Here is a 26,792-nt window from a genome sequence, read left to right as displayed (position 1 = left end):
TCTTGGACAACATCATCATGTTATATTATGATGTTACCATGTTATGATGTTATCATGTTATGTTCCAGCCAGAATGAGAGAGTGCTGTGCTAAGTAGTCATGTGACACCAGCGTGACTTCCTCCATTTGAACATGAATGATGAAAGAGCTCAAGAAGATCCTAAACAGTCAAGATCATGTCTTTAGACCCTGGGGGAAAATTTGCCTGGAACTACGGCAACACATCCTGCAATGCTTTCTCACACACACAAACACACACACACACACAAGCGAATGATGTGTGTGTTTTGTTTGTTTGATCAAAGGTTAGAAGAAAAGTCTATAATGTTTGCAGGCTTCCTGTGGTTGTCTGTCAGTGTGACAATTAAATGTGATGACAATTACTCACGGCTCCTCCTTGCAGGATCTAGGGGGCGTGGCCTACGGGGTATAAACACATGCGCGGGCCGCAAGGCAGCCTCCTCGCATCCTCAGCCGGAGACTCCCAGGAGAAGCTGCCATCACGTCCTGCCTGCCTGCCATGGCCGTCAGCAAGTCCCGAGTGGCGGTGGGCTTCATGGTGGCCGGAGCCCTCATGGCCCTCTCTGGAGTCATCCTCATCTTTGTGGGCCAGGTGGTGATGAAGGACCAGATTATCAAGGTATGTGATTCGGGGGGTCTCACTCAGCACGCCGGAGTACTTTCCTTTGCCATCATTCATCCTGGGGACTTCTCCTCCAGGGTCACTTTAGCAGCATCGGCTGACACTTTTTTCACTTGGAATATGATGGGAAACAAAGAAACAAACCATATTAGGTTGTACAGGATGCTGTACAGAATGTACACTAAGTTGAAATATTTGGAAAATTGAGAAAATAGGTGCACTTTCTTATATAAATATATAGAATATATATCATGTATGTATATATATATATATATATATACATGACATACACATTATACATACACACACACATATATATATATACATGACATACACATTATATATATATATATATATATATATATATATATATATATATATATATATATATATATATATATATATATATATATATATATATATATATATATATATATATATATATATATATATGTGTGTGTGTGTGTGTGTATGTATAGAGTTAGGGTTAGCAGAACCCTTTTTTATTCCGTGCGTGTGCATGTGCGTGTAAGCAGCAGATATCCGTGATAGGCATTTATAAGCTTTTGCTTCAGCCTACTCCTTTTGGGCTTGCTATCAGATAGTTGAATACAAATGTAAATAATGGAAAGTTATATTTTGATTTTGATTGATGTAAGAAATGCACTGTTATGATTCATATATTTGCCCAAATAAAGCGAAAAAAAAAATAAAAAAAAAATAAGACTATGTTGACTTTGTGGGCAGGGAAAGGTCGTATCCGTTTTTCAAGTCGTAGCTCTGTCGTTCAGCTACTAAACATGTACTATATGTACATGTATTTTTATTCCTATAAACAGCATCGTTGTTCGCCCCACTAGCATGACAGTTCCTACATTTCCCAGAATGCTCAGCGAGGAAGAGGCGCGGTTAGAAAGTATAAATACAATGGCGACCCAAGCGGGACAAACATCTTCACGTCGGCTGGAATGTTTCAACGCTCGAACAAAACATTGCTTCTTTTTTTTTCGTGTGTCGGAACCAGTCCAGAAGCCACACGGAGGTTTCGTCGCCCCCGCTGCGGCCAGCATCAGGCCGTTTCGCCGCCGCAAGCTAGCAAAGTAACAAGCTGACGTAGCGGCAAGTATGGCGATTGAAAGAAAAGCGGCGGTGGTCTTCGCGGTGGCGGGGGTCCTCGCTGTAGTCTTGGGGACCGTCCTGACCTTTGTGGGTCCACTCATCATCCACGACCAGATCATCAAGGTGAGCTCGGATGGGACTTTAACGTCGCCAGCTGGGGTCAGAGAGTGGGTGATCACGCACGCGCACAAACCCGGTCTATCAGCTAATTGTTTGGACTCTGCAAGCAGTAAAAAAAACACAGATCTACTTTTATTAACAAAAAACTGAAATAATAAGCTACGCAACACCAATTTAATGTTAAATTTCATTTACGCAATGGAAATGCCTATGTTCAATAATACGGTTCATTTATAAAATGTAAATGTTTGTTAAAATGTCATATTTCGACAACAAACGAACATTTGTGTTACATTTCACAAGTCAAACTTTGGTTATGTTTAATTTCCACAACACAAATGTATGTGGTACAGAAAGGGACCAAGTGTGTGTGTGTGTGTGTGTGTTGAGGCATCCAGGTGGGGCGTGTCCACATCGCTGGTCTGTAGATCAATCACGTCCAGATTTGAGAAGTCTCAGCTGAGGGGTTTTCAAAGTGGAGCAGGTCTAATGTGGACTAGAGGTTGAGAACAGAGAGAAATGTACCATGGAGAAGTGGCACCGCACATTGGGTTCATAGCACCTTAAATGAAACAGGGTGCTAACTTCAGTGTCGGGGGCGTGTCCTAACACACTTCCTGTCTCTGATCTCCAGAACACGGTGATCGACCCCAAGAACGAGATGTCCTACACCATGTGGAAGGACATCCCAGTCCCCTTCTTCATGTCCGTCTACTTCTTCCACGTCCTCAACCCCAAGGAGGTCCTGAACGGCGAGAAGCCCATGGTGGAGCAGCGAGGACCCTACGTGTACAGGTAGTTGTGTCAGCCTTTCTTCCTGGAACGTTCTCGCAACTTCACGCCGTGCTTTGTCCCTGTGTTTGTGGTCCAGGAAACGCTGTCAGAAGGACAACATCACGTTCCACAACAACAGTACGGTGTCGTACCGTGAATACCGCCGCTACTTCTTTGAGCCCAGCATGTCGGCGGGCAACGAGTCTGACGTGGTCACCATCCCCAACATGCTGGTCCTGGTAGGTGGGCTGGCGAGGGCTGGCAAGGGGGGCGGTCTCAGCATCTGATTGACTTGTTGGCCAACAGGGGGCGGCGGTCATGATGGAGAACCTTCCCTTCGCCATGCGCCTGTTGATCAGCGCCACCTTCAAGACCTTCAAGGAGGGGCCCTTCCTCACCAAGACGGTGGGTGAGCTCATGTGGGGCTACGACAGCGGCCTTGTCGACTTCCTCAACAAATACCTGCCCGGGATGCTGCCCAGCTCCGGAAAGTTTGGCCTCTTCACCGAGGTGAGTGTCCTGTCTGGGACGGATGTCACGATATGACGACGTCACTATATGATCGGCCCTGACGCAGTTCACCCTCACGCAGTTCAACAATACCGACACCGGCTTGTTCACCATCTTCACGGGTCAAGACGACATCAAGAACGTTCACAAGGTGGACTCCTGGAACGGCCTGACACAGGTCAGGTACCATCCACTTCTTGTGATCTGTATCATCCCTGGAACACTCACCATGACGATTGTTTACATTATAGCATAGCTTCGTGATAACATAGCATAACACAACATGATATCATAACATGTCATGATATCATAACATATCATAATATCATAACAAAATGGTGCCATGATATCATATAATAACATGATGTGATTGTATGATAACATGATGTGATGGTATGATAACATGGTGGCACGATATCATATGATAACATGATGTGATGGTATGATTACAAGTTACCATGATATCATATGACAACATGAGGTGATGGTATGATACCATCATCATGGTGTCATGATATCATATGATAACATGATGTGATGGTATGAATACATGATACCATGATATCATATGACAACATGACGTGATGGTATGATTACATGATATCATATGATAACATGATGTGATGGTATTATTACCATACCATGACATCATATGATAACATGATGTGATGGTATGATAACATGATACCATGATGTCATATGATAACATAACATGATGTGATGGTATGATTACATGATACCATGATATCATATGACAACATGATGTGATGGTATGAATACATGATACCATGATATCATATGACAACATGACGTGATGGTATGATTACATGATACCATGATATCATATGATAACATGTTGTGATGGTATTATTACCATACCATGACATCATATGATAACATGTTGTGATGGTATGATAACATGATACCATGATGTCATATGATAACATAACATGATGTGATGGTATGATTACATGATATCATGATAGGTTGATGGTATAATGAGATGATAAAACTCGAATGTTTTATATTGTGTCAAAAACAAATGTGTGTGTGTGTGTGTAGTTGTCCTACTGGAGGACGCCTCAGTGCAACATGATCAACGGTACGGCAGGTCAGATGTGGCCCCCCTTCATGACCCAGGAGAGCACGCTGCCTTTTTACAGTCCGGATGCCTGCAGGTACGCCTCTTTGTGTTTTTGGTGCGGGTGCTGTGACGTGAGCGGTCTTCTCCTATGGTACCAGGTCCATGGAGCTAGTCTACCAGCGACCCGGCAGCCTGAAGGGGATCCCCTTGTACCGCTACGTGGCGCCCAAGACTCTTTTCGCCAATGGCAGCGACTACGCTCCCAATGAGGGATTCTGTCCCTGTCGCCAGTCGGGGCTGCTGAACGTCAGCAGCTGCCGTCACAGTGAGTAGAACCTGCACGAGCGGACGCGGCCATGTCCACACCGCCTTGATGCCCCGCCCTCTTCCTCAGATTCTCCCGTCTTCATCTCTCATCCTCACTTCTTCAACGCTGACCCGGTTCTGCTGGACTACATTCAAGGACTCCACCCCAACGAGGACGAGCACGGCCTCTTCATAGACATCCATCCTGTGAGTACACACACACGCACACACACACAGCAGAAGTTTATCAGAAGAAAGAAATGCAGTCCAATGATAAAGAAGAGCTTTTATGAGGTTACGTGAAAAAGATAAATGCGTCGTCATTCAGACTTTGTATTTTGGGTCAGGGTCATGATTTTTAGCCTTGCATAAACCGAGCACATGTCAAAGGTCACTGAGGCTCTTTCCTCCATGTAAGAACAGATCAACAACACATAACCTGACACATCATTCCTTCTCATTCTGTTATCACTTACTACTAACACTGCTAGCCACCTGGAATATGTAATTCCTATGTACTTGAACGCAGCTGACATCCACCCTTGCGTCATTATCCTCAGCAGTGAAGGGGATGTGTTGGAAGTTAGTGTAATCGTTAACTTTCCTTGACGTCTTTTACTGACGCTATAAACACCTTATGGAGCTGTAACTTCATTATCCAATTAGCTTATCAACGACCCGTGTTTGTGTGTTTGTGTCTTATCTCTTTTTTGAGCATGAGCAGATGAGAGGTGAAATGTCTTCATGTTGTGATTGATTCAAAGCCCTGATGATCTTACACACACACACACGTTGATCCAAGTGGCTTGGAGATAAGCTAATTGGATAATGAAGTTACAGCTCCCTTTGGTGTTTACAGCGTCAATAAAACACATCAGGGCAGGTTAATCATGAACTTTCATCGCTGAGGATGACAAAGAGGCACGAGGAGTTCTTACTGTAAACACTTTGTGATGGTAGAACAGTGTAGCCGTCAGGCGGTGCTCACCTATGATGTGTTTGGAAACAGTCCTCAGATCACCATTTTCACTCAAGTCTGTTCCAGTGTCAAACTGTGGCCACCATGAAACCTCTCATTTGTCACATTTCGCCATGCAGGCGTAAAAAGAAGTGAAATACCGCCAGGAGCGAGATGAAAGTTGGTGTTGAGGTGTGAAGGGGGGGGGGGGTGTTCGTGCAGTCCACCCTTACGTTGCGCTGAAGTGGAGCTGCTGAGTGAAGCATGTGTAAAGTCCATTAGAGGACAATGTATAGGAAGTCCCAATCATGAAGAGGCTGACTTTGCCCTAAAGCTTCCTGTCTCCGTGTTGCCTGCACGGGAAGATAATTGTCCGTCAGGGGTCGGGTCGCCGGGGGAGCTCGGCGGGCCCTCTGCTGCAGGGTTTGTGCGTCCCGTGCGAGTCGTTAAAAGTGTTGTGTGTATGTGTTTGTGTCCGCAGCAAACCGGCGTCCCGCTCAACGTGTCCATCCGCCTGCAGCTCAACCTCTACATGAAGAGAGTGTCAGGAATTACGTAGGACAAATTCCCATCCCTCTTGTTGGCCTTTAGTTGCATTGTTTACTACCATCAAACACTTCCTGTTGGCCACCTCCGCACCTAACGTCCTACTTCCTGCTCTTGTAGGGAGACTGGGAAGATCTCTGAGGCCGTCATGCCGATGATCTGGTTTGAGGAGGTGAGCCGCCACAGGAAGAACGCGGGCTTCCTTCCACCGTTGTATGGATCTCCATAAAAACTTTTATGGTTTCTTTGTTGCTCTTCCTGGCCATAGAGCGGCTACATCGACGGGCCCATCCTTGACACCTTCCACACCAACCTGGTGGTCCTGCCCATCGTCATGGAAGTCATGCAGTACGGCTTCATCGCCCTCGGACTCGCCACTGTCCTTATTGCCGCCCTGGTGTACTACAGACAGAAGAAGGTAACAACGTGTGTTTGCATGCCCCCATTCCCCCACTAACCGGTCCCATCAAGCTCACACGAGTCCCGCTGTAAAACTAGGGCCGTGTCTCAAATGGAATACTTGCACAAGTACTACTGCAGTGCCTGCCTCAGATTCTCCCCCTTGAATATACTGAGCCAAGATGGCCACCGTCAAAGTGTCAACGCACTCCAAAGACTGACGTGTCAGTACTAGGGGTGTCACATGACCAGACAGTAAACAAGATTTTAACCTTTTTTTTTAAAGAAAATATGGCAGTATATTCCAATCTGGCAAAAGGGCTCACCCCGTTCTTGCCGTTGTTCTGTGGACCAAACGCGACAGAGTGAACCCTCTTTCCTGCCCGTTTAAGTACGCAAGTGCACCAGTTGAGGCACCGCCAGTCTTATGCCATGCTGCGCTAACATCTCCTACCTGCCAACTAACTTATTCATGGCATGGAAACAGCTACGCTAAGATTAAGCCAATTGAGTCTGAAAGGAAAAGTGCTAAAGATACAACAACAGGTAAAAAAGAGGCAGCTATGTAATGGGACGCACCCGTTCCACCTCCAAAAGCACCATAAAGGCTCCATTTCTGTCACATTGTTCGCATCGTTACACCCAAGAACTACGGTGGCACCACAGAGACTAGCTACTAGCCGGCTAGCAACTAGCTTCACCACACACTCGCTCAAGGTAACACTAGGTGTAGCGTTCCTGCCCATGTTGCTGCAATGCACCAAGGAAGTTCCCAACATAGTACTACACGTGATCATGAATGTACAGTGGTATTACAAAGTTAGGGCACCCCTGGTCCAGATGTTCCTTAGTAAATGACTGGTTGTTGGCATCATCCATTCCAGGTAAATATATCATATAGCAGACCAACACAGGGATAGATGAGATGTCATTATGTCAACTAAAGTAGGCAGGGGCATACATTCGGGCCCCCCAGCAGAAAAAACACATCAATATGTAGTAGATCCTCCTTCCTATCAGAAATACGTAAATGCTTCCAATTAGGGTCTGGATTCCGGTGTGAAGGTCTTTTGGACCATTCCTCTTTCCAAAACATCTCCAGTTGAGTCAGGTTTGATTGTTTCCAAGCATGGACAGCCCGCTTTAAATCACACCATCTTTGCTCTCGGGTCATGTGACAGTTGTTTTGAAGCTACCGTGGTTCTACTCTTCAGAGAAGTTGCAACTTTCTCATGATCGGCTTCACTTGGGTCAATGAGCAATACCAAACTATGTTGTGTTAAAGGTATTCCACTCAATAAAACGACAAGGGTGCCCACATTTATGCCCCTCCCTACTTTAGTTGACATAAGTCAGCAATAGATCTTAGGTACGTTTCAGCAAAATATCACTTCCTGACTAGAAGAGGACAAAAACAGGAACAAGATACATTTCAAGCATAACTTTTAATTGGACAACATAAACAACACACTAATGTTTGTTTTACATGAAAATAAAAATTTATTCATAAATATAACGCCATCAACTATTCACATTTTTCTTTGTGGACGTTTTCTACGGTACCAAACATGATCTCATCTATCGGGCGCCTGCGTCATCACCTGTTTAAAAAAACTCCCTCTGAGTTGAAGCATCATGCGGCAGGGAGTGAAGGCAGGCTGAATAGATGATGCCATCATATAGACCGAGAACAAGGTTGGACCTAAGATGGAACCTTGGGGAACCCCTTTAAATATGTTTCCTGACTGGACTCGCTCAACACAGTGGTTGAGGTATACAATGGCAAGAACGCCACCTGAAGTCCATTCCCCGTCAAGCATTTGCCCACAGATACAACCAGAGTATCATCATCATCCTCTGCAACAGGGAAACAAACAAATTACCATATTTGTAGTTGACTGCTTGACGAGGAAAGGACCGGATACCGTACCTACCAGGGAGACTACGTACCTGCAGTGCTTTGGCCCTCAATCGGAAATATTGGAAGTGTCTTTCATGTTGACTGGCACATCTTTGTAGACATGATGGCAGCAGTGGACCAGATGAGGAAAGAACCAGAGAGAGATGAAGCAAAGGTCTGAAATGAAGGAATGACAGGAAATAAGCAGTCCAAGATTCCCTTAAGGACAATCCACACCCAAATGGCTGGCCACATGTCATCCACCCCCCCCCCATCCCATCCCATCCCATCCCAATCCTGTCCTGGTCATCTCAGCTTTCATGTCCTGGCAGAACCACATGCACGCTCATAGCACAGGTTCCACGTTGGGATGCTCTCCGTCTGGATCGACTTGTACTTCAATGCCTCTGATGCTGGCGGTCGAAACAGCTGTTTCACACATATGTGTGTGTGTGTGTGTGTGTGTACACAGAGAGGGTCTTTCCATCTGAGTGCGAGCACCAGAGTGCTGCAGGAGTCTGGGGTTAGTAAAGACCCGAGTTCTAGAAAGTTCTGAATCACCGTCTGCTCATCAAATCAACCCCTCCTGATTCCATTGATCACCACATGATCTGTCAATCATCATCGGTCCATTGAGAGGAAGTCCTTCCCCTGCGATGGCGTTAATCAATTAACAGCTTATAATTCCCCAGCATGAACACCGGCTAACTGCCTCCGCCCGCCCGACCCCCCTCCCCCGCCCTGTTTGTGCATCATTTGCTCATGTCTGAGGCTGTGGTCATCTTTTAGGCGGCCGATAAAGTGCCCGCTCAAGGCCGTGGCGCTCAGGAGAAATGCATGCTGGGTGACTCAGGTGGGTGCACACACGCCATGCACACTGCTAAGTCTCCTTGTGCAGCCATCTTGCATCATGACGCCTGCCACGGCGCGTCTCCAGCCGCCGGGACATGTGTAGGCGAGGCGAGGCGTTTCCTGTGCTAATGAGGTGGAAATGAAAGGATATGGAATGTTCCGGTTCACTTCATTCCATTCCTGCCTCGTTCATTGAGGCTCCGCCCCCTGTGGTGTGCAGACAGTATGTCTCCTTAAACACGCTCTCTTCTGGTTCTGACAGACAAATGAACCCAACAGCGGCGCCACGTCCGAAGGGAACGCTTCCAGCCACGAGAGAGACCCGCTACTTCCTGCCCACGACTGACACACACACACACACACACACACACACTGCTCTGACTCCGCCTCCCTGATGGGCTTCCATCACTGTGGAAACGGCACAAACTGTGATGCTGCGTCAAATGGTGTTTGCCGCCGCCGGCAGCCTCGCACCCTGTCCGGGGTTTCGGCAGGAGGCGTGACCATCGCTCTACTTCCTGTTTTTACTTCACTTATCCCAGCAGGGGGCGGTGCACACCACCTTGATGGCATTGCTTCACCACCTTGCACTAAACGAGTGCTGTGGACTTTCACTTGCCACTTTTTGCCAAAGCTTCGGAACCACACAATCACTGGCACAATAAAGCTGTTGTCACGGCAACATCCCGCGCACGCGTGCGTGTGCGTGTGTGTGTGTGTGTGTAAGAGACAGTCCCTCTAACCTGTCCTGGTCGGACGTGCCCTGAACGCCCTGGTGCTCCAGCAGCCTCATCTGGCTCCTCAATGTGGAGGAGGAGCTTCTTCTCCGGGTTTCTCACCTTATCGCTGAGGGGGATCCCATGATGTTCCTCCACCACACCGGATGGTGAATCTTGGCTTCATGCGTCTTCCGACATGTTTGGCCTCACAGTACAGGAGATTATGACTTTATTACTGGATTATTCCTTGGGACTTTCGTCGCTCATTCATTTTAATATGTGTAATATTTTATCATGTATCATTGTTTCATTTAGGACAGTATTATAGAAAATATAAAAAAGTGAATATATTGAACATTTTGAAGATTTTTTATGATCCTCTGAGATATTTTCTGTTATTATTTTAGTGAAGAAAAGACTATTTATTAGAAAATATAAAAAATGAATATATTGAACATTTTAAATATTTTTTTTATGATCCTCTGATTGAGATACTTTATATTTCATTATTATTTTAGTGAAGAAATGACTATATTTAATAGAACATGTAAAAAAAATGAATATATTGAACATTTTAAAGCAATATTTTATGATCCCTCTATGATAGAAAGGTACTTGATCCCTGATCTGGAGGTGGAGCTCCACTAAGGATGTTCCAATCGATCGGTCACCGATTAGTATGGGCTGATTTTCGTGATAAAACACGTGATGGGTTTGTGCCGATAAATGTCTCGTACTATTGCATCCTGTAGCGAGGCATGCTCACAGTGTTGTGTCCTAGGTAACGTCCTCCGCCCACTTTCCTTCACACTGGGCGGGCCCACCAACCCACTTACCAACTCATGCTGTGGAAACTATCTGGCGGGTGGCGGGATTGCAGAGCAGGTGGAAGAGTGTGATGCGTTTGAAACTGCTGGCTGTATCTGACACGTGATGCTAAGAAGGCTAAGCTAATCACTTGAATAACCTCCGCCCAGCGCAGCATAAATGTTATGTTTTAGCCGGCGTTTTTTGTGTTGAAAATAACTAGAAAAGTTCTGAATGGATTTCTATGAAATGTTCAGGGACTGTGGGAAATGGGATAATGGAAGAAGTGATTACACTTGAAAGCAGTTTTGGATGGCTATGTGTGGTTTTTAATGAGTTCTACTGACGTAACTGCAATATGCTCCATCTGTCAATGGCACTTCACACGGGACTGTTTTGTGAACACGGCCGATACGACGCTGAACAACCCCCCAAACTGTTGCTGAAACCCGAAGGAAGTCTATGGATCCACTGCAGGAAGAGGTGTTGTGGGGAGACGCATGGTTGTTTTGTTAAAGCCGTTGTAGTGACACCAAAGGCCTGCAGGTGTCAGTCAGGCTCCTCCGTTTAACCGCTGTCCCACCGGCTCTCTACTTCCTCATGGTTCTTCATTGGTTCCTCAGTAGCTACTCAACACTTCCTCATGGTTCTTAATTGGTTCCCCAGTAACTACTCAACACTTCCTCATGGTTCTTCATTGGTTCCTCAGGTAGCTACTCAACACCTCCTCATGAGTCTTCATCAGTTCCTCAGTAACTACTCTGTACTTTCTCATGGTTCTTCGTTGGTTCCGCAGTAACTACTCTCTACTTCCTCATGGTTCTTCATTGGTTGCTCAGTAACTACTCTCTACTTCCTAGTGGTTCTTCATTGGTTCCTCAGTAACTACTCAAGACTTCCTCATGGTTCTTCATTGGTTCCTCAGTAGCTACTCAACACTTCCCCAAGGTTCCTCATTGGTTCCTCAGTAACCACTCTCTACTTCCTCATGGCTCTTCATTGGTTCCTCAGTAACTACTCAACACTTCCTCATGGTTCTTCATTGGTTCCTCAGCAGCTACTCAACACTTCCTCATGGTTCTTCATTGGTTCCTCAGTAACCACTCTTCTTCCTTGTGGTTCTTCATTGGTTCCTCATGTAACTACTCTCTACTTTCTCATGGTTCTTCATTGGTTCCTCTGTAACCACTCTTTACTTCCTCATGGTTTTTCATTGGTTCCTCAGTAACTACTCACTACTTCCCCATGGTTCTTCATTGGTTCCTCAGTAGCTACTCAACACTTCATCATGGTTCTTCATTGGTTCCTCTGTAACCACTCTTTACTTCCTCATGGTTTTTCATTGGTTCCTCAGTAACTACTCTCTACTTCCCCATGGTTCTTCATTGGTTCCTCAGTAACCACTCTACTTCCTCATGGTTCTTCATTTGTTCCTCAGTAACTACTCTCTACTTCCTCATGGTTCTTCATTGGTTCTTCAGTAACTACTCTCCAAATGTCTGTGCCTTAATTCCTCTGTAACTACTCAACTAGTTAGTTCCTCAATAACTACTCTATATTTATGTGCCTTAATACCTCGGTAGAAACTCTCCTCATTAGTTCCCCATCAGTTCCTCAGTATTTTTGGCGGTTTGCTGTGGTGTCTGCATCGGCCCATTGTGGTGAAGAGGAAGCTGAGCCCAAAGGCCCAAAGATGGATCTACGTTCCTGTCCTCACCTGTGGTCAGGAGCTTTGGGTCGTGACCCTATGGACAAGATGGCGGTACAAGCGACCGGAATGAGTTTCCTCCAGAGACAAGAGATACGGTGAGAAGCGTTGTCATCCGGGAGAAAGTCTGAGTAGAAGACAGGAGCCAGATGAGGTTCGGTCATCTGGTCAGGAAGTCTCCTGGACAGATCCATGGGGGGTGTCCAGGACACGTTCGCCCGGATGTAAGGCCTCTCAGGATTTGCTGGGAGGAGCTGAACTTGTACTCATTGTTTTGTAGTAATAATACTGATAATGTACTAAGTAGTACTACGTAGTTGAAGGTTGCTGATGTCATGTTTGCTGGCATGGAAACATCAGCCAGCCTCCAAATAGAACGTCAATGAATGCCCTCCGGGACACACACACACACGGGGCAGCGTCGGGTCCGTGAGAGGTTCCACTTGATAGTTTGTCAGCGGCTCAGCACACACAACTCCCTGACTGCTGGTTCTTCGCTCCTATTTCTTTGCCTGTAACTCGTCTTCATCCTTGTCTTCTTCAGGTAAGAACTTTTACCACTTCCTCAAACATGGTGTGTCCTCTTTCACCTGGGGGGGGGGTCGTCCCAAGGCGTGGCCAGGGTCATGGAGACCGCATCCGTTTCTCCCTCACGGCATCCCGCGGTCCCACAATGTTTCCCACAAGGTTTGCTTGTCCGCCATGCTGTTGGTGTTCATGACGCCGTCGGCGGCGGAAGATCAAGGTCGACACAAGGTCGCTGGACAGGAAGTGAGACGAGGTCCCATGCACGTGCATGTGACCTTCACAGTCACTGATCAGGCTTCAGGAACTCGTAAGCGATCACAAATGACACCTATTGATCAGCCTAGGCCGCGCCCTCCCCAGCCCCCCCGGGTCCACATTAGTGAGAGTGTCATGGCCCCCGTGCGGCGGCCATGTTGGCTTAATACGACTCGTTTCAAGAGTTGGCCTGCATATTTTCACACTGTCAATCACTTTCTGGGCGCCGCAGTGTGGAGGGAGGTTGGGGGGGTCCATGGAGCTGTCCCCGCCATCGACCCGTCACATGCGTGTCCATGTGCCCAGGCGTGCCACAGCTAATGAAATGCTTGTTGTGTGACTTTCAGGATGGATCAGCATGGCAGGAGCCGAGCTCAGCGTCGCTATGACGACGATGACGACGGTGAGCTGACGCACACCCGCCAATCAAACTTATGACAAGTTAATGTGGTGAGAGTACAACGGCTGTCTCGTCATAGTTGGACTTCAAATGACATCGTAGTGGGAGGAGTTTTTTCTGTAAAATTAGCAACTTTGTCCCGCGTTATGATGCGAATATGATGTATTTTATCGTAATATTTAGAATTTTTTCCCAGAATATTCCAACTTCTTCTTCTCAACCTAATTTAAAAAAAATAACAACTTTATTTTGTTTGTTTTTCATAATATTGCAAATTGATAAAAACATAATCTTTCTTTAATATTTCCACTTGCGACTAAAATTCTTTTTTTTCATGCTGGATGATATCACAACATTATTCTTGTCAAGTTATTCCTTTTTCATTTTAGATTACAACTTTTCCTCCCAATATATATACGATTTCATTTCAAATGGCGGCAGATTTTTACATTTTTGCTGTTGTGTTTTTTTTTTCCTGTTGACATTCTTTAAAATATGCTGTAGGCCCCAAACGACCCCGGTGCCGCACTTTGGACACCCGGGCTACATGGAGTAGATATGCTGTTCTGCACTGAAGGTTTAAGTACCTCGTTGTTTGCTACCATGTTCACGTCATTCAGGACACAATGAAATAGGATGAATTGGGATGAATTGGGAGGAAGTAGAATTCATTAGGATGAATTAGAAGTAGAATTAATTGGGATGAATTAGAATGAAGTACACTAAACTACAATGAATTGGGATGATCTAGGGATGAATTAGGGTGAACTCGGATTAATTGGGATGAAGTAGGATGAATTGGCATGAATTTAGGATGAACTGGAATTAATTGGGATGAAGTAGGATGAAATGGGATGAATAAGGATGAAGTATAATAAACCAGGATGAATATGGATGAACTTGGATTAACTGGGATGAAGTAGGATGAATTAGGAGGAATTGAGATGAGGCAGGATGAACTCAGATGAAGTAGTATGAACGAGGATTAATTGGGATGAACTCCAATGAATTAGGAAGAACTAGGATGAATTGGGATGAACTTGGATTAACTGGGAAGAAGTAGGGTGAATTAGGATGAAGTAAGATGAACGAGGATGAATTGGGATGAACTCGAATGAATTAGGAAGAACTAGGATGAATTGGGATGAACTTGGATTAACTGGGATGAAGTCGGGTGAATTAGGAGGAATTGAGATGAAGCAGGATGAACTTGGATGAAGTAGGATGAACTGGGATGAAGTAGGATGAACTGGGAGGAAGTAGGATGAACTGAGAGGAAGTAGGATGAACTGGGATGAAGTAGGATGAACTGGGATGAAGTAGGGTGAATTAAGAGGAATTGAGATGAAGCAAGATAAACTGGGATGAAGTCGGGTGAATTAGGAGGAATTGAGATGAAGCAGGATGAACTTGGATGAAGTAGGATGAACTGGGAGGAAGTAGGGTGAATTAGGAGGAATTGAGATGAAGCAGGATCAACTTGAATGAAGTAGGATGAACTGGGAGGAAGTTGGATGAACTGGGATGAAGTAGGATGAACTGGGATGAAGTAGGATGAATTGGGATGAAGTAGGATGAACTGGGATGAAGTAGGATGAACTGGGATGAAGTAGGATGAACTGGGAGGAAGTTGGATGAACTGGGATGAAGTAGGATGAACTGGGATGAAGTAGGATGAATTGGGATGAAGTAGGATGAACTGGGATGAAGTAGGATGAACTGGGATGAAGTAGGATGAACTGGGAGGAAGTTGGATGAACTGGGATGAAGTAGGATGAACTGGGATGAAGTAGGGTGAATTAGGAGGAATTGAGATGAAGCAGGATGAACTTGGATGAAGTAGGATGAACTGGGATGAAGTAGGATGAACTGGGAGGAAGTAGGATGAACTGGGAGGAAGTAGGATGAACTGGGATGAAGTAGGATGAACTGGGATGAAGTAGGATGAATTGGGATGAAGTAGGATGAACTGGGATGAAGTAGGATGAACTGGGATGTGACCAGGTGTCCTAATGAAGCATCATGCCATGACTCCCACCAGGAGAACCAAAAAAACGGCATTCCCTGTGTGTTCCTTGCAGACGTCCAGCCCTTCTACATCGGCGTCCCCGTGTCCCACAGGCGGAAGAGACGGCGCCACCGCTCGTACGACCACGATGGCGAGCGCGGCCCCTGCCACTCGCGCTACGATCACCATGGTGACCGTGAGCACTCCCGCCGAGGATTCTACCAGGACAGCGATGGCGAAGACCGCCCTCAGCTGCTGGAGCGTGCCGACCCCTCGGGTGAGCCGCCATCTTGTCTAGCTTATTGCCCCACTTGTGCCTCCTGCTGGCCGCTCAGACGGATTCCATTCAAAGTCACGGGACGAATTCCTGCGCTTTTTGTTCCCCCCGTCATGTGCAAGGTTAATCTCACCATGTCGTCGGGTGGGCGGCGGCCTCCGGTGCGAACTTGCGATGAGGCCAACATGGAGGCCGTAAGCTGATTAAAGCTGTGTGTTATTTGGGACGGCGTGCACGGCCTTTTTGTTTTGGAGCTTTCCGTGCGCGTGCACGTGTGGGAGGAGCGTCCTCCAGGGCTCTGTGGTGTGTCGGCCCTCTTCCCCAAACTTTTATCGCGGACGGCGTGGCAGAACGAGTCCAGCGGACGCACGCCGCTGTTGTCCCTCTGAGCCAAATAAGAGCAAGCATGCAGGACCCCGCCATCTTGGCCTCCCGCCGGATGCTGGCGGCCTCTCACATAGGTAACAGACAGCTAGGTGGGTTAGCGCTGCTAGCTTGATGCGCGTGGTGGGGTTTTGTTTGGCATGTGGGGGGGGGGGGGGGGGGTACTTGAAGCAGTCAGTGCCTCCAGGCTGGCTTGTTAATGAAGATTGATGGAGGGTGGAGAGACAGCGGCTTGTCATAGCGTCCTCTGCTGGAACAAGGCTGTAGTGCAACTGCACGCTTCTACAGGTTGTTATGATTGGTTGTGATAAACACGTGACTACACAGGCTGGTTGGTGCACTTGTGTAGTTAGTGGTTTAGTACACTGATTATTATTATTGAAAATAATTGTAATTATTGAAATTATAATTATTATTTTTTATTATATATATTTATAATTTTAATTTTATATATAATTATGTAATATTATTATATATATTATTATAATATTATATAATATAATATTTTTTTAATTTCATGTAGTTGTTATTGCTACAATTACACTATAATATACTCAAAAGAGTATACTTAGGGAAGTGCACTTCTCAGCGGGCGTCACATGACCCATGCGTGTCGATCACCCTGCAGTGTCACCGGCGGCCGAGAGGCTGCGTCACATCCTGGCGGAGGACGAAGGCGGGCCAACGCCCACCATCTTCACAGAGATGGACACGCTGCAGCAGGAGGGCGGCGAGCTGGAGTGGAAGGAGTCGGCCAGGTGCGCCTCGCTCTTTTGCCCCGCAGGTTGATGGCGTTACGGCGTGCTGACAGTGCGGTCTTCGCAGGTGGGTGAAGTTTGAGGAGAAGGTGGAGGAAGGCGGCGAGCGATGGAGCAAACCTCATGTGTCCACGCTGACGCTGCACAGCCTCTTTGAGCTTCGAACGTGTCTCCAGACAGGAAGTATCCTGCTGGACTTGGACGCCTTCTCACTGCCGCACATCGTGGGTGAGTGCCCGCCATCACCATCGCCCCGCCCCACCGAATGCCATTCAGGTTGTGATGTGCGCCGCCCCCACAGACGAGATCGTGGAGCGACAAATCGCTGATGGCCTGGTCTCGGAGGACGTGAAGGAGAAGATCAGCTTTGTGTTGCTACGGCGACACCGCCACCAGACCAAGAAGCCCATCCACCGCTCGCTGGCCGACATCGGGAAGTCCTCCTCTGCTGCCGCCCCCAGTAAGCACTCGAACGCACGACGCTGTCGCTCCCCGCTTCCGTCTGACGCTCCCTAACGCTCTCTTCGCTTCTAACACCACCAACGCTCGCTCCGCCCTCTCGGCCCTGACTCCGCCTCCCGTGCGCTCAGACCGTAGTCCTCAGGTGACGCTGAGTCGTAGCACTAGTTCCGCTTCCGCCATCCATCGATCTACTGATGACCTGCGCTCGCGACACGCCAGCAGTCTGGGACGCCTGCGTGAGTCTCACACACACGCACACACACACACACAAAATATGTGTTAACTTTTATGAATGTAAAACTTTATGTGTTGCTGCTGATCAGAAGGAAGTAGCCAAAAAGTACTAACTAATAATAATAATAATCATCATCATCAGGTTCCCCCACCGCTGCTCTCATGCTTTGCTTCTTTGGCTCGCCTGCTTTGGTGTTTGAATGTTTGTAAAGTTATGATTGACTGAAAGATCGATGTCCTCTTCTTGGAAAGACCATGTACCGTATCACCACGTAACACCATGTATCAACACATAACACCACGTATCACCATTTAGTATCACATACTACAGTATTAATTGGCCCTGTACCCTAGAAAGCGCCCATGAATGATACGGGAAAAGGCCCAAATGATACTGTGTCAAAGCCCAGGGCAGTGATACTGATAAAATATAGAGTTTAACTATGTCCAGTATCAGCCCCCGTAGCTGTCCACTCAGAGCGCGTTGCTCTGGTATCGTGCCCGGGAAACAACCAATCAGAGAACAGCACACGAGTGCTTAGTGCCTAGTGCCTAGTGCCTAGTGCTTCTCCAGTCACCTTCGGTCTCGGGCTGATACTGACACTTGGGCGCATGATACCTGGCCTGATACCAGACAAACCATGTGATGATCTTATTATCACATACTATTTAATCATGAGCTTATTATCACGTACTATTTAATCAAAAGACCATTTTGCTTCCAGAAAATGTTCAGTTTATTACATGTATTATATCTAAACAGTGTAAACACAATAATTGTTAATATTTCAACAATAATATTTTATCAACAGTCTTATCTTATCAATGTCTGACAATTAAAGTTCCATTAATCAAGTTTGGGTTTTTTGGTGACTGGAGAAGCACTAGGCACTAAGCACTCGTGTGCTATTCTCTGATTGGTTGTTTCACGGGCACGATACCAGAGCAGCGCGCTCTGAGTGGACAGCTACAGGGGCTGATACTGGACATGGTTAAACTCTATATTTTATCAGTATCACTGCCCTGGGCTTTGACACAGTATCATTTCGGCCTTTTCCCATATAATTCATGGGCGATTTCTAGGGTACAGGGCCAATTAATACTGTAGTATGTGATAATAAGATCATCACATGGTTTGTCTGGTATCAGGCCCAGTATCATGTGATAACCTATAAGTATCACCACGTATCACCATGTAAAAGCGTGTGTTGCCTTCACAGATCACGCACAGAGTCGTAGCATGACCGACATTTCCGACACGCCCAGCTCTGACCAGGTAACTACGTGTGTATGTTTGCTCCTTCCTTCCCTCCATCTTCTATTGTGATGTTTTTGCTGCCACCTAGCTGCCACAGCAGGCGGAGCCTCTAAGCTTGTTGCTAAGCTAAGAGGCAGATATTTGCTGCCTAAGCTGTGGCTGTGGGAAAGGAGCAAAGGTTGAGTGCGTGAACCTTCTTCAAACCTTCTTGTTGGAGCTCCCACGTGGCAGCAGCTAGCATGAACCTACCTTCATAGTGGTGTTAGCTTTATCATGCTAGTGTTAGCTTGTGGCTTCTGCCACTGAGGGAAGATCTTTGGATGGAAGCAGACCCCCGTGCGGCCCAGGTGGGGGAGTGTCTGCTAAAGTTGTAAAAAGTGACATTTTACCGCCAGCTGAAGAACAAATTCATGAAGAAGATTCCACGCGATGCCGAGGCGTCCAACGTGCTAATTGGCGAGGTGGACTTCCTGGACAAACCCTTTGTCTCCTTCGTACGTCTGGCTCAAGCCACCACTCTGGGCGGCCTCACGGAGGTCCCGGTGCCGACCAGGTGGGTCTACCCGCCTCTTTGCCCCCTCAAGTGGTAGCATGCGACTTAGTGACCAGGACTGTCTTGCAGGTTCCTCTTCATCCTACTGGGTCCTCACGGCAAGACCAAGTCCTACAACGAGATTGGGCGGGCCATCGCCACGCTCATGGTGGACGACGTAAGGCGCACCCTGACGGGCTGCCCCAGCGTCCGCCGCCTTCCTTTCACGTTGTGTGTCTGTATGCCGCCAGCTGTTCAGCGACGTGGCGTACAAAGCCAGGGACCGCGAGGACTTGATTGCAGGCGTGGATGAGTTCCTAGACGAGGTGATCGTCCTCCCGCCAGGAGAATGGGACCCCAAAATCCGCATTGAGCCCCCCAAGAAGGTTCCATCAGCTGAGATGAGGCAGGACTCATCATTGATGCTCTGATGATGTCATCTTTGCCGGACGCAGCTCAACCCGTTCTACTTCCAGGAAGTCAGTGCTGAACCTGAACGAGCTGGGCCAGATGAACGGGGCAGCCGGGGGTGCGGCCAGTGGGGAAGACGAGGAGCTTCCAGCACCACATGAGTTGGGAGAGGAGCTGAAGTTCACCGGGAGGTAAGATGCACGTCCTCGGAGGGCAGGAGGCGGACCAAACAGCTTGTCCATCTCGGTCTGAAGGGTGGGCGGCGGCTTGTGGCTGGACATCAAGAGGAAGATTCCGTGGTACTGCAGCGACATCTACGATGGCTTCCATATCCAGACCATCTCTGCCGTGCTCTTCATCTACTTGGGCTGCATCACCAACGCCATCACCTTTGGCGGCCTGCTTGGGGACGCCACTGACAACTACCAGGTCAGGCGTCGACACTGTCAGCCCTCCTTGTCGTCCTTCCTCTGTGACTCCGCCTCCTTTCAGGGCGTGATGGAGAGCTTCTTGGGGACGGCTTTGGCGGGAACCGTTTTCTGCTTGTTTGGCGGTCAGCCTCTCATCATCCTCAGCTCCACGGGACCCATCCTCATCTTTGAGAAGCTTCTCTACGAGTTCAGCAAGTAAGACGCGTGAGGGCTGAATGGCGTGTTGACGCTTGACGGCATGTTTGCGTGTGGCGCAGGAACAACGGCGTGGACTACATGGAGCTGCGTCTGTGGATCGGCATCCACGCATGTCTGCAGTGCTTCCTGTTGGTCCTGTCCGATGCCAGCTACATCATCAAGTACATGACCCGTTTCACCGAGGAGGGCTTCTCCAGCCTCATCTCCTTCATCTTCATCTCGGATGCCATCAAAAAGATGGTGGGTTCGGTGTCAGCACGTTAGCGTGGAAGCTAGCGCTGATGCCTGTGTGTGTGTGTGTGTGTAGGTGGGATCCTTCAAGTATTACCCCATCAACCGCGGCTTCAAGCCCGACTTCATCACGTCCTACAAGTGTGACTGCGTCCCCCCTGACCAGGGTGAGTCCTCCTCACGCCTACGTGACCACGAGGGTCTTTGCGTGTTGACTTTGTCTTGCTTTTGTGTCCCGACTGCTTCCTGACGTGGCCTGGACATGTGAGTATGGCGCGACGGGAGAGTTTGCTAATGAGGCTCGTTAGCTTAGCTTGTCATTGTTTGATCCCTCAGCGCCACACACCGACACCTCAGCGCCGCTCGCGGACGACAACATGACCCTACTGGTGAGTGGGCGCCTTTGTTGCCCCCTAATTAGGTGGCTTCCACTATTCGCATCTTCTCTCCCTCTGTGCTCCTGCTGGGGGCGCCGCAGTTCAACCTGAGTGACCTGGACTGGAGTCAGCTGAGCAAGAAGGAGTGCGTCAAGTACGGCGGCGCCCTGGTGGGCAAGGCCTGTAAGTACGTCCCCGACCTGGCCCTCATGTCCTTCATCCTCTTCTTTGGCACCTACTCCATGACCGTGTCCCTCAAGAAGTTCAAGTTCAGCCGCTACTTTCCGACAAAGGTGAGACGCCCGCCGCAGCGCCCGCCATTGCTTTCTCCGCCACTGAACCTGCATGTGATCCCATGTGGACCAACGTCTGTGACGAATGTCCCGGCCCTGAATGCGTTGCCATGGAAACATTGGCCGAGTCTCAAATGGAATACTGTACTGTAGTCCCACAGCCTTAAAGGGCCAGCCTTAGAGGGCCAGCCTTAGAGGGCCAGCCTTAGACGGCCAGCCTTAAAGGGCCAGCCTTAAAGCTCCAGCCTTAAAGGGCCAGCCTTAAAGGGCCAGCCTTAAAGCTCCAGCCTTAAAGGGCCAGCCTTAAAGGGCCAGCCTTAAAGGGCCAGCCTTAAAGGGCCAGCCTTATAGGGCCAGCCTTATAGGGCCAGCCTTATAGGGCCAGCCTTAAAGGGCCAGCCTTAAAGGGCCAGTCTTATAGGTACAGCCTTAAAGCGCCGGCCTTAAAGGGCCGGCCTTAAAGGGCTATCGAGTGTGCTAAATGTGCCAGCAGTGGTGTGAACACACTTATGCATTCAAGTATGCAAGTGCACAGCCTTCTCTCAACAATCATGAACTTCTCGTATCCGGGCAACCACACCGGCCCACATATCACCTAAACCCCTGACCCCAACCCAAACCACCCTCCCCTCCCTTGTTGCTGCAGCTCCGTAAGTTGGTCAGCGATTTCTCCATCATCATTTCCATCCTGGTCTTCTGTGGGTTGGACACCCTGCTGGACCTGGACACTGCCAAACTGCACGTCCCCACTGAGATTAAGGTCCCTGAATCACCTGGATCACCCCTTCCTCCCTCAGTGTGTGTGTGTGTGACACATTCATTCTTTTTCTTTGATTCTTAACAAACACATTCTCTCTTTTCTTTCTGTTGTATGTGTCTCTCCGTCACGTCACTGTGTGTGTGTGTGTGTGTGTGTGTGTGGATGCTAAGCTAAGGAAGCTAATCAGTGATTTTGCCATCTTCATGTCCATCATGTCCTTTGTGGGTCTGGATATGTTGGTGGGTTTAGACACACCCAAACTAATCGTTCCTACTGAGTTGAAGGTATTTTTTAACGAGCTGCTCCTAGCATGCATGCTAATCTCATGTACACTGTGTATGTGTATACTATGTGTACAAATACACAGTCTGTGGTTGTGTTTGTTTGTTGACGTTTGTTTGCGTGCGCAGCCCACACGTTCTGACCGCGGTTGGGTGGTGATGCCGTTCGGGAAGAACCCGTGGTGGTGGCACCTGGCAAGCTTCATTCCCGCCCTGCTGGTCACTATCCTCATCTTCATGGACCAGCAGATCAGCGCCGTCATCGTCAACCGCAAGGAGAACAAACTGAAGGTTAGACGTGCACTCCTGTTGCAGCCAAAAGGGGAACCCACCGAGAACCACTTTGGTCTTTGTCCTCCCGGCCCCTTAGAAAGGTTGCGGCTACCACCTGGACCTCTTCTGGGTGGGCATCCTGATGGCGGTGTGCTCCTTCATGGGTCTTCCGTGGTACGTGGCCGCCACCGTCATCTCCATCGCCCACATCGACTCCCTCAAGATGGAGAGTGAGTCCAGTGCCCCCGGAGAGCAGCCCCAGTTCCTGGGCGTCCGGTAAGATCGCCGTGATGCCTCACAGGCCACCTCCTCCTCCTGGTGGAAGCTTGTCTTTGCTGACCGGACCGCCCTCTTCCCGTCCTTCAGCGAGCAGAGACTGACCGGCACGCTTGTTTTTGTTCTGACCGGACTCTCTGTCTTCCTCGCCCCCGTCCTTCAGGTCAGAACCAGAACCAAATCCAAAAGGACCTCCTTGTTAGCGTGCTAACCTTGTCATCCACTGACCTTCTGTTTCAGTACATCCCCATGCCCGTTCTCTATGGCGTCTTCCTGTACATGGGCGTGGCCTCACTCAGCGGCATCCAGGTAGCCGCGCCTCTTTCTAAAGCTTACAGCTTAGCCCGTCTACATACAGTAGTACTACTCCAGTCTACTGTATATACTACTCGACTTGCTACTCGATGTACCAGTAGACATACTACTCTATAAACTGCAATATGTAATACTCTATATACTAGTACACATACTACTCTATATACCACTATAGGTACTACTCTATATACTACTATAGCTACTACTGTAGATACTATTACACATACTACTCTATATACAGTACTAGTATACATACTACACTCTATACTAGTAAACATATTACTAGTCTACGTATGACTCTATATACTAGTATACATACTACTCTATATACCACTATACATGCTACTCTATATACTACTATAGGTACTACTGTAGATACTAGTACACATACTACTCTATATACAGTACTAGTATACATACTACACTCTATACTACTAAACATATTACTATTCTACGTATGACTCTATATACTAGTATACATACTACTCTATATACCACTATACATACTACTCTATATACTACTATAGGTACTACTGTAGATACTAGTACACATACTACTCTATATACAGTACTAGTATACATACTACACTCTATACTACTAAACATATTACTATTCTACGTATGACTCTATATACTAGTATACATACTACTCTATATACCACTATACATACTACTCTATATACTACTATAGGTACTACTGTAGATACTAGTACACATACTACTCTATATACAGTACTAGTATACATACTACACTCTATACTAGTAAACATATTACTAGTCTACGTACGACTCTATACACTAGTATACATACTACTCTATATACTAGTAAACATACTGCTAGTGTACATACGAGTCTACATAGTAGTGTTCTGTACTACTAGTGTGTATACTGTGTAGAAAATGTCCACATTTGTGTGCTGTATCTGTATCTGTGTGTTAGTTCTGGGAGCGAATCAAGTTGTACATGATGGCTCCCAAACACCAACCGGACTTCGCCTTCCTGCGTCACGTCCCACTGAGACGCGTCCACCTCTTCACCCTGGTCCAGATCACGTGTCTGGCTGTCCTCTGGGTCCTAAAGTCCACCTTCCTCGCCATCATCTTCCCTGTCATGGTCAGCACGCCGCCATCTTGCTCACTCATATTGTTGGTGTCTACCATTGATTATTGATAACGTATCATCAATAACAATATCATCTACCATGGATGATTGATTACTATCATTGATGGTTGATATCATTCGCCATTGATGACTGGTATCATCTACCACTGATCACAATCATTGATGGTTGATATCATCCAGCCTTAATGATGGATAGAATCTATTGATGGTTGATATCATCTACCACTGATGACTGGTATCGTCTACCAATGACTGATATCATCCATCAATGATCACAATCACTGATGATGGATATCATCTTGGGTTGATGATCAATCCATGATGATGATATCATCTAGGTTTGATGATGATATTCATCATCAATCTAGATGATATCATCATCATAAACCTTAAATGATATCCATCATCACCCCTCGAAGATATCAATCATCGACCCTAGATGATGTCATCATCGCCCGTAGATGATATCCATCATCAATGCTAGATGATATCATCATCATGGATTGATGATGGATATCATCTAGGATTGATAATGATATCCAGGAGTGATGGTTATCATCTTGGCTTGATAATGATATCATCTAGGGTTGATGATGATATCATATAGGTTTGATGATGGATATCATGTCGGGTCGATGATGACATCATCTAGGGTCGATGATGGATATCATCTAGGATTGATAATGATATAATCTAGGAGTGATGGATATCATCTAGGGTTGATGACGGATATCATCTAGGATTGATAATGATATAATCTAGGAGTGATGGATATCATCTAGGGTTGATGATGGATATCATCTAGGCTTGATAATGATATCATCTAGGGTTGATGATGATATCATATAGGTTTGATGATGATATCATCCAGCACTGATGATTGATTAGCATCTTGGCGTCATCGTCTCGCTATGATAATGAGTGTTATTGCTAAGTTGAATGCATTGAAGTCCCAGGATCAGTCCTGCAATGAAAGGTGATTGGGTTGAGTGTGGTGCATGCAGATCCTGGGTCTGATGGTGGTGCGGAAGCTTCTGGACCTGATGTTCTCTCAACACGACCTGGCCTGGCTAGATGACATCCTGCCTGATAAGGACAAGAAGAAGAGGGAGGACGACAAGAAGAAGAAGAAGAAGAAGAGCGCGGAGGCGGAAAGTGACGAGGAGGTGAGCATCCAGGCGCCATGTTGCGGCGGCTGCGTGCAGACTAACACGTGACTAACACGCTCAACGTCTCCTCTCCTCTCCACAGTGCTGCTGACTCAGCACTTTTCTTTAACACTTGTCATCCACTAACACCAACATCAGTGTCCCCACCTCACTCCTGTCTCTGTGGGACACTCGGACACGCCACCGTGGAGCCTTGGGTGCAGTCATGTGACCTCAAAGGGCGTGGACACCGGGGACTCTTTTTAGTGGGGGATGAAAGTTTGCTTTGGTGGTCTTTTTTTCCTGCATGTTGACTCCTCCCCCTTTGTATTGCTCAGCCCGGGGGGGCCGCCCCCTCCCAGATTCCCTTGGAGATTGTCCAGCCAGACTCCGCCCACAACTGCCCTCCCGCCCCCCACCTGTGACTGTGAGTAGCCCCTCCCCCTGTGTAAAGTTTTATGTTCAATAAAGTTAACTTTTCTCTGGTTTTTGCCTTCCCTGCTAACCAGCTAGCTAGCTACTACACTATTTATAGAACACAAGTTGCGAAAGAAGTCACATTATAACATCATTAGAGATGGCTGCCATCTTGTCCTGACAAACGTGTGTGTGTGTGTGTGTGTGTGTCAGGAGGCCGAGCAGTACTCAATGTTGGCGTGCGATCAGAATCAAGCGGACCGCAGATACTGTGTGCTGAAGCTACACGTTCCCTACAGTGACCTGTTGCTGTCCCCTGACTCCACTTCCACGCCGCCCAAAGTGTCTCTTTTACTTTGAAATGTAGCGTGTGTGCGTGCGTATTTATTAGCCGCTTCCTCTGTAGGGCGCCATGAAATAAAGGTTAGAAAGGTTTTTTTGTTGCTGCTGATCGCTGTGGTAGACATGAAGTACTAACTAAATAAAGGAGATATGAATATGAATATGTCAGGTTTAGCTGTGAGCTGGACATAAATCTGTAGAACCTTTCTTCTCTTGCCTGTAAAACCTTACTGTCGCCACTGAAGGATATTCTGTCATGACGTCATGGTAAACATGAGACCACGTGACACAACCAGGACGTGTAAAGAAGGCTCGAACGTCTGGATTCACCAAGCTGATTCGAGACTGGAAGAGGAGCCCTCCAACGTCTGGCCT

General features: G+C 47.3%; 2 protein-coding genes across 7 annotated transcripts; both read left to right on the top strand.

Annotated features, from left to right (window-relative positions):
- Positions 1-1,443: 1,443 nt before the first annotated feature.
- scarb1 (scavenger receptor class B, member 1) lies at positions 1,444-15,784 on the top strand. Of its 4 annotated transcripts, XM_078799233.1 has the most exons (14): positions 1,444-1,885; positions 2,517-2,677; positions 2,754-2,895; positions 2,963-3,166; positions 3,249-3,344; positions 4,229-4,344; positions 4,409-4,575; positions 4,645-4,763; positions 5,996-6,069; positions 6,181-6,232; positions 6,329-6,478; positions 8,832-8,882; positions 9,149-9,212; positions 9,474-11,213. In XM_078799233.1, exons 1-14 carry the CDS (start codon positions 1,769-1,771, stop codon positions 9,479-9,481), a joined length of 1,521 nt encoding a protein of 506 aa, XP_078655359.1. In that variant the 5' UTR covers positions 1,444-1,768; the 3' UTR covers positions 9,482-11,213. The 4 variants fall into 4 exon arrangements, with proteins under 4 accessions (XP_078655359.1, XP_078655360.1, XP_078655361.1 ...); XM_078799234.1 differs by lacking the exon at positions 8,832-8,882 and having other exon boundaries at positions 1,447-1,885; positions 9,474-11,212; XM_078799235.1 differs by lacking the exons at positions 8,832-8,882; positions 9,149-9,212; positions 9,474-11,213 and adding exons at positions 13,576-13,631; positions 15,710-15,784 and having other exon boundaries at positions 1,448-1,885.
- Positions 12,899-26,585, top strand: slc4a5b (solute carrier family 4 member 5b). Of its 3 annotated transcripts, none has more exons than XM_078799227.1 (26): positions 12,899-12,989; positions 13,576-13,631; positions 15,710-15,913; positions 16,926-17,055; positions 17,123-17,283; positions 17,357-17,515; positions 17,646-17,753; positions 18,972-19,027; positions 19,405-19,562; positions 19,632-19,719; positions 19,793-19,947; positions 20,018-20,143; positions 20,207-20,381; positions 20,445-20,578; positions 20,641-20,821; positions 20,889-20,979; positions 21,170-21,201; positions 21,291-21,482; positions 22,129-22,242; positions 22,653-22,814; positions 22,894-23,072; positions 23,163-23,235; positions 23,313-23,381; positions 24,328-24,501; positions 25,515-25,676; positions 26,289-26,585. In XM_078799227.1, the coding sequence occupies exons 2-26, from the start codon at positions 13,577-13,579 to the stop codon at positions 26,433-26,435; spliced, it is 3,285 nt and encodes a 1,094-aa protein (XP_078655353.1). In that variant the 5' UTR covers positions 12,899-12,989; position 13,576; the 3' UTR covers positions 26,436-26,585. The 3 variants fall into 3 exon arrangements, with proteins under 3 accessions (XP_078655353.1, XP_078655352.1, XP_078655354.1); XM_078799226.1 differs by lacking the exon at positions 22,129-22,242 and adding an exon at positions 22,413-22,526 and having other exon boundaries at positions 26,289-26,584; XM_078799228.1 differs by lacking the exons at positions 12,899-12,989; positions 13,576-13,631; positions 15,710-15,913; positions 22,129-22,242 and adding an exon at positions 16,239-16,374 and having other exon boundaries at positions 22,413-22,814.
- The last annotated feature ends 207 nt before the right edge of the window (positions 26,586-26,792 follow it).

This window comes from Doryrhamphus excisus, linkage group LG19 (genome assembly GCF_037039965.1).
Source record: "Doryrhamphus excisus strain RoL-2023G ecotype Guam linkage group LG19, RoL_Dexc_Guam_v1.1, whole genome shotgun sequence".
Lineage (NCBI taxonomy): Eukaryota > Metazoa > Chordata > Actinopteri > Syngnathiformes > Syngnathidae > Doryrhamphus > Doryrhamphus excisus.
Note: the sequence above shows the minus strand (reverse complement) of the source record. Positions and strands in the feature narration are given on the sequence as shown.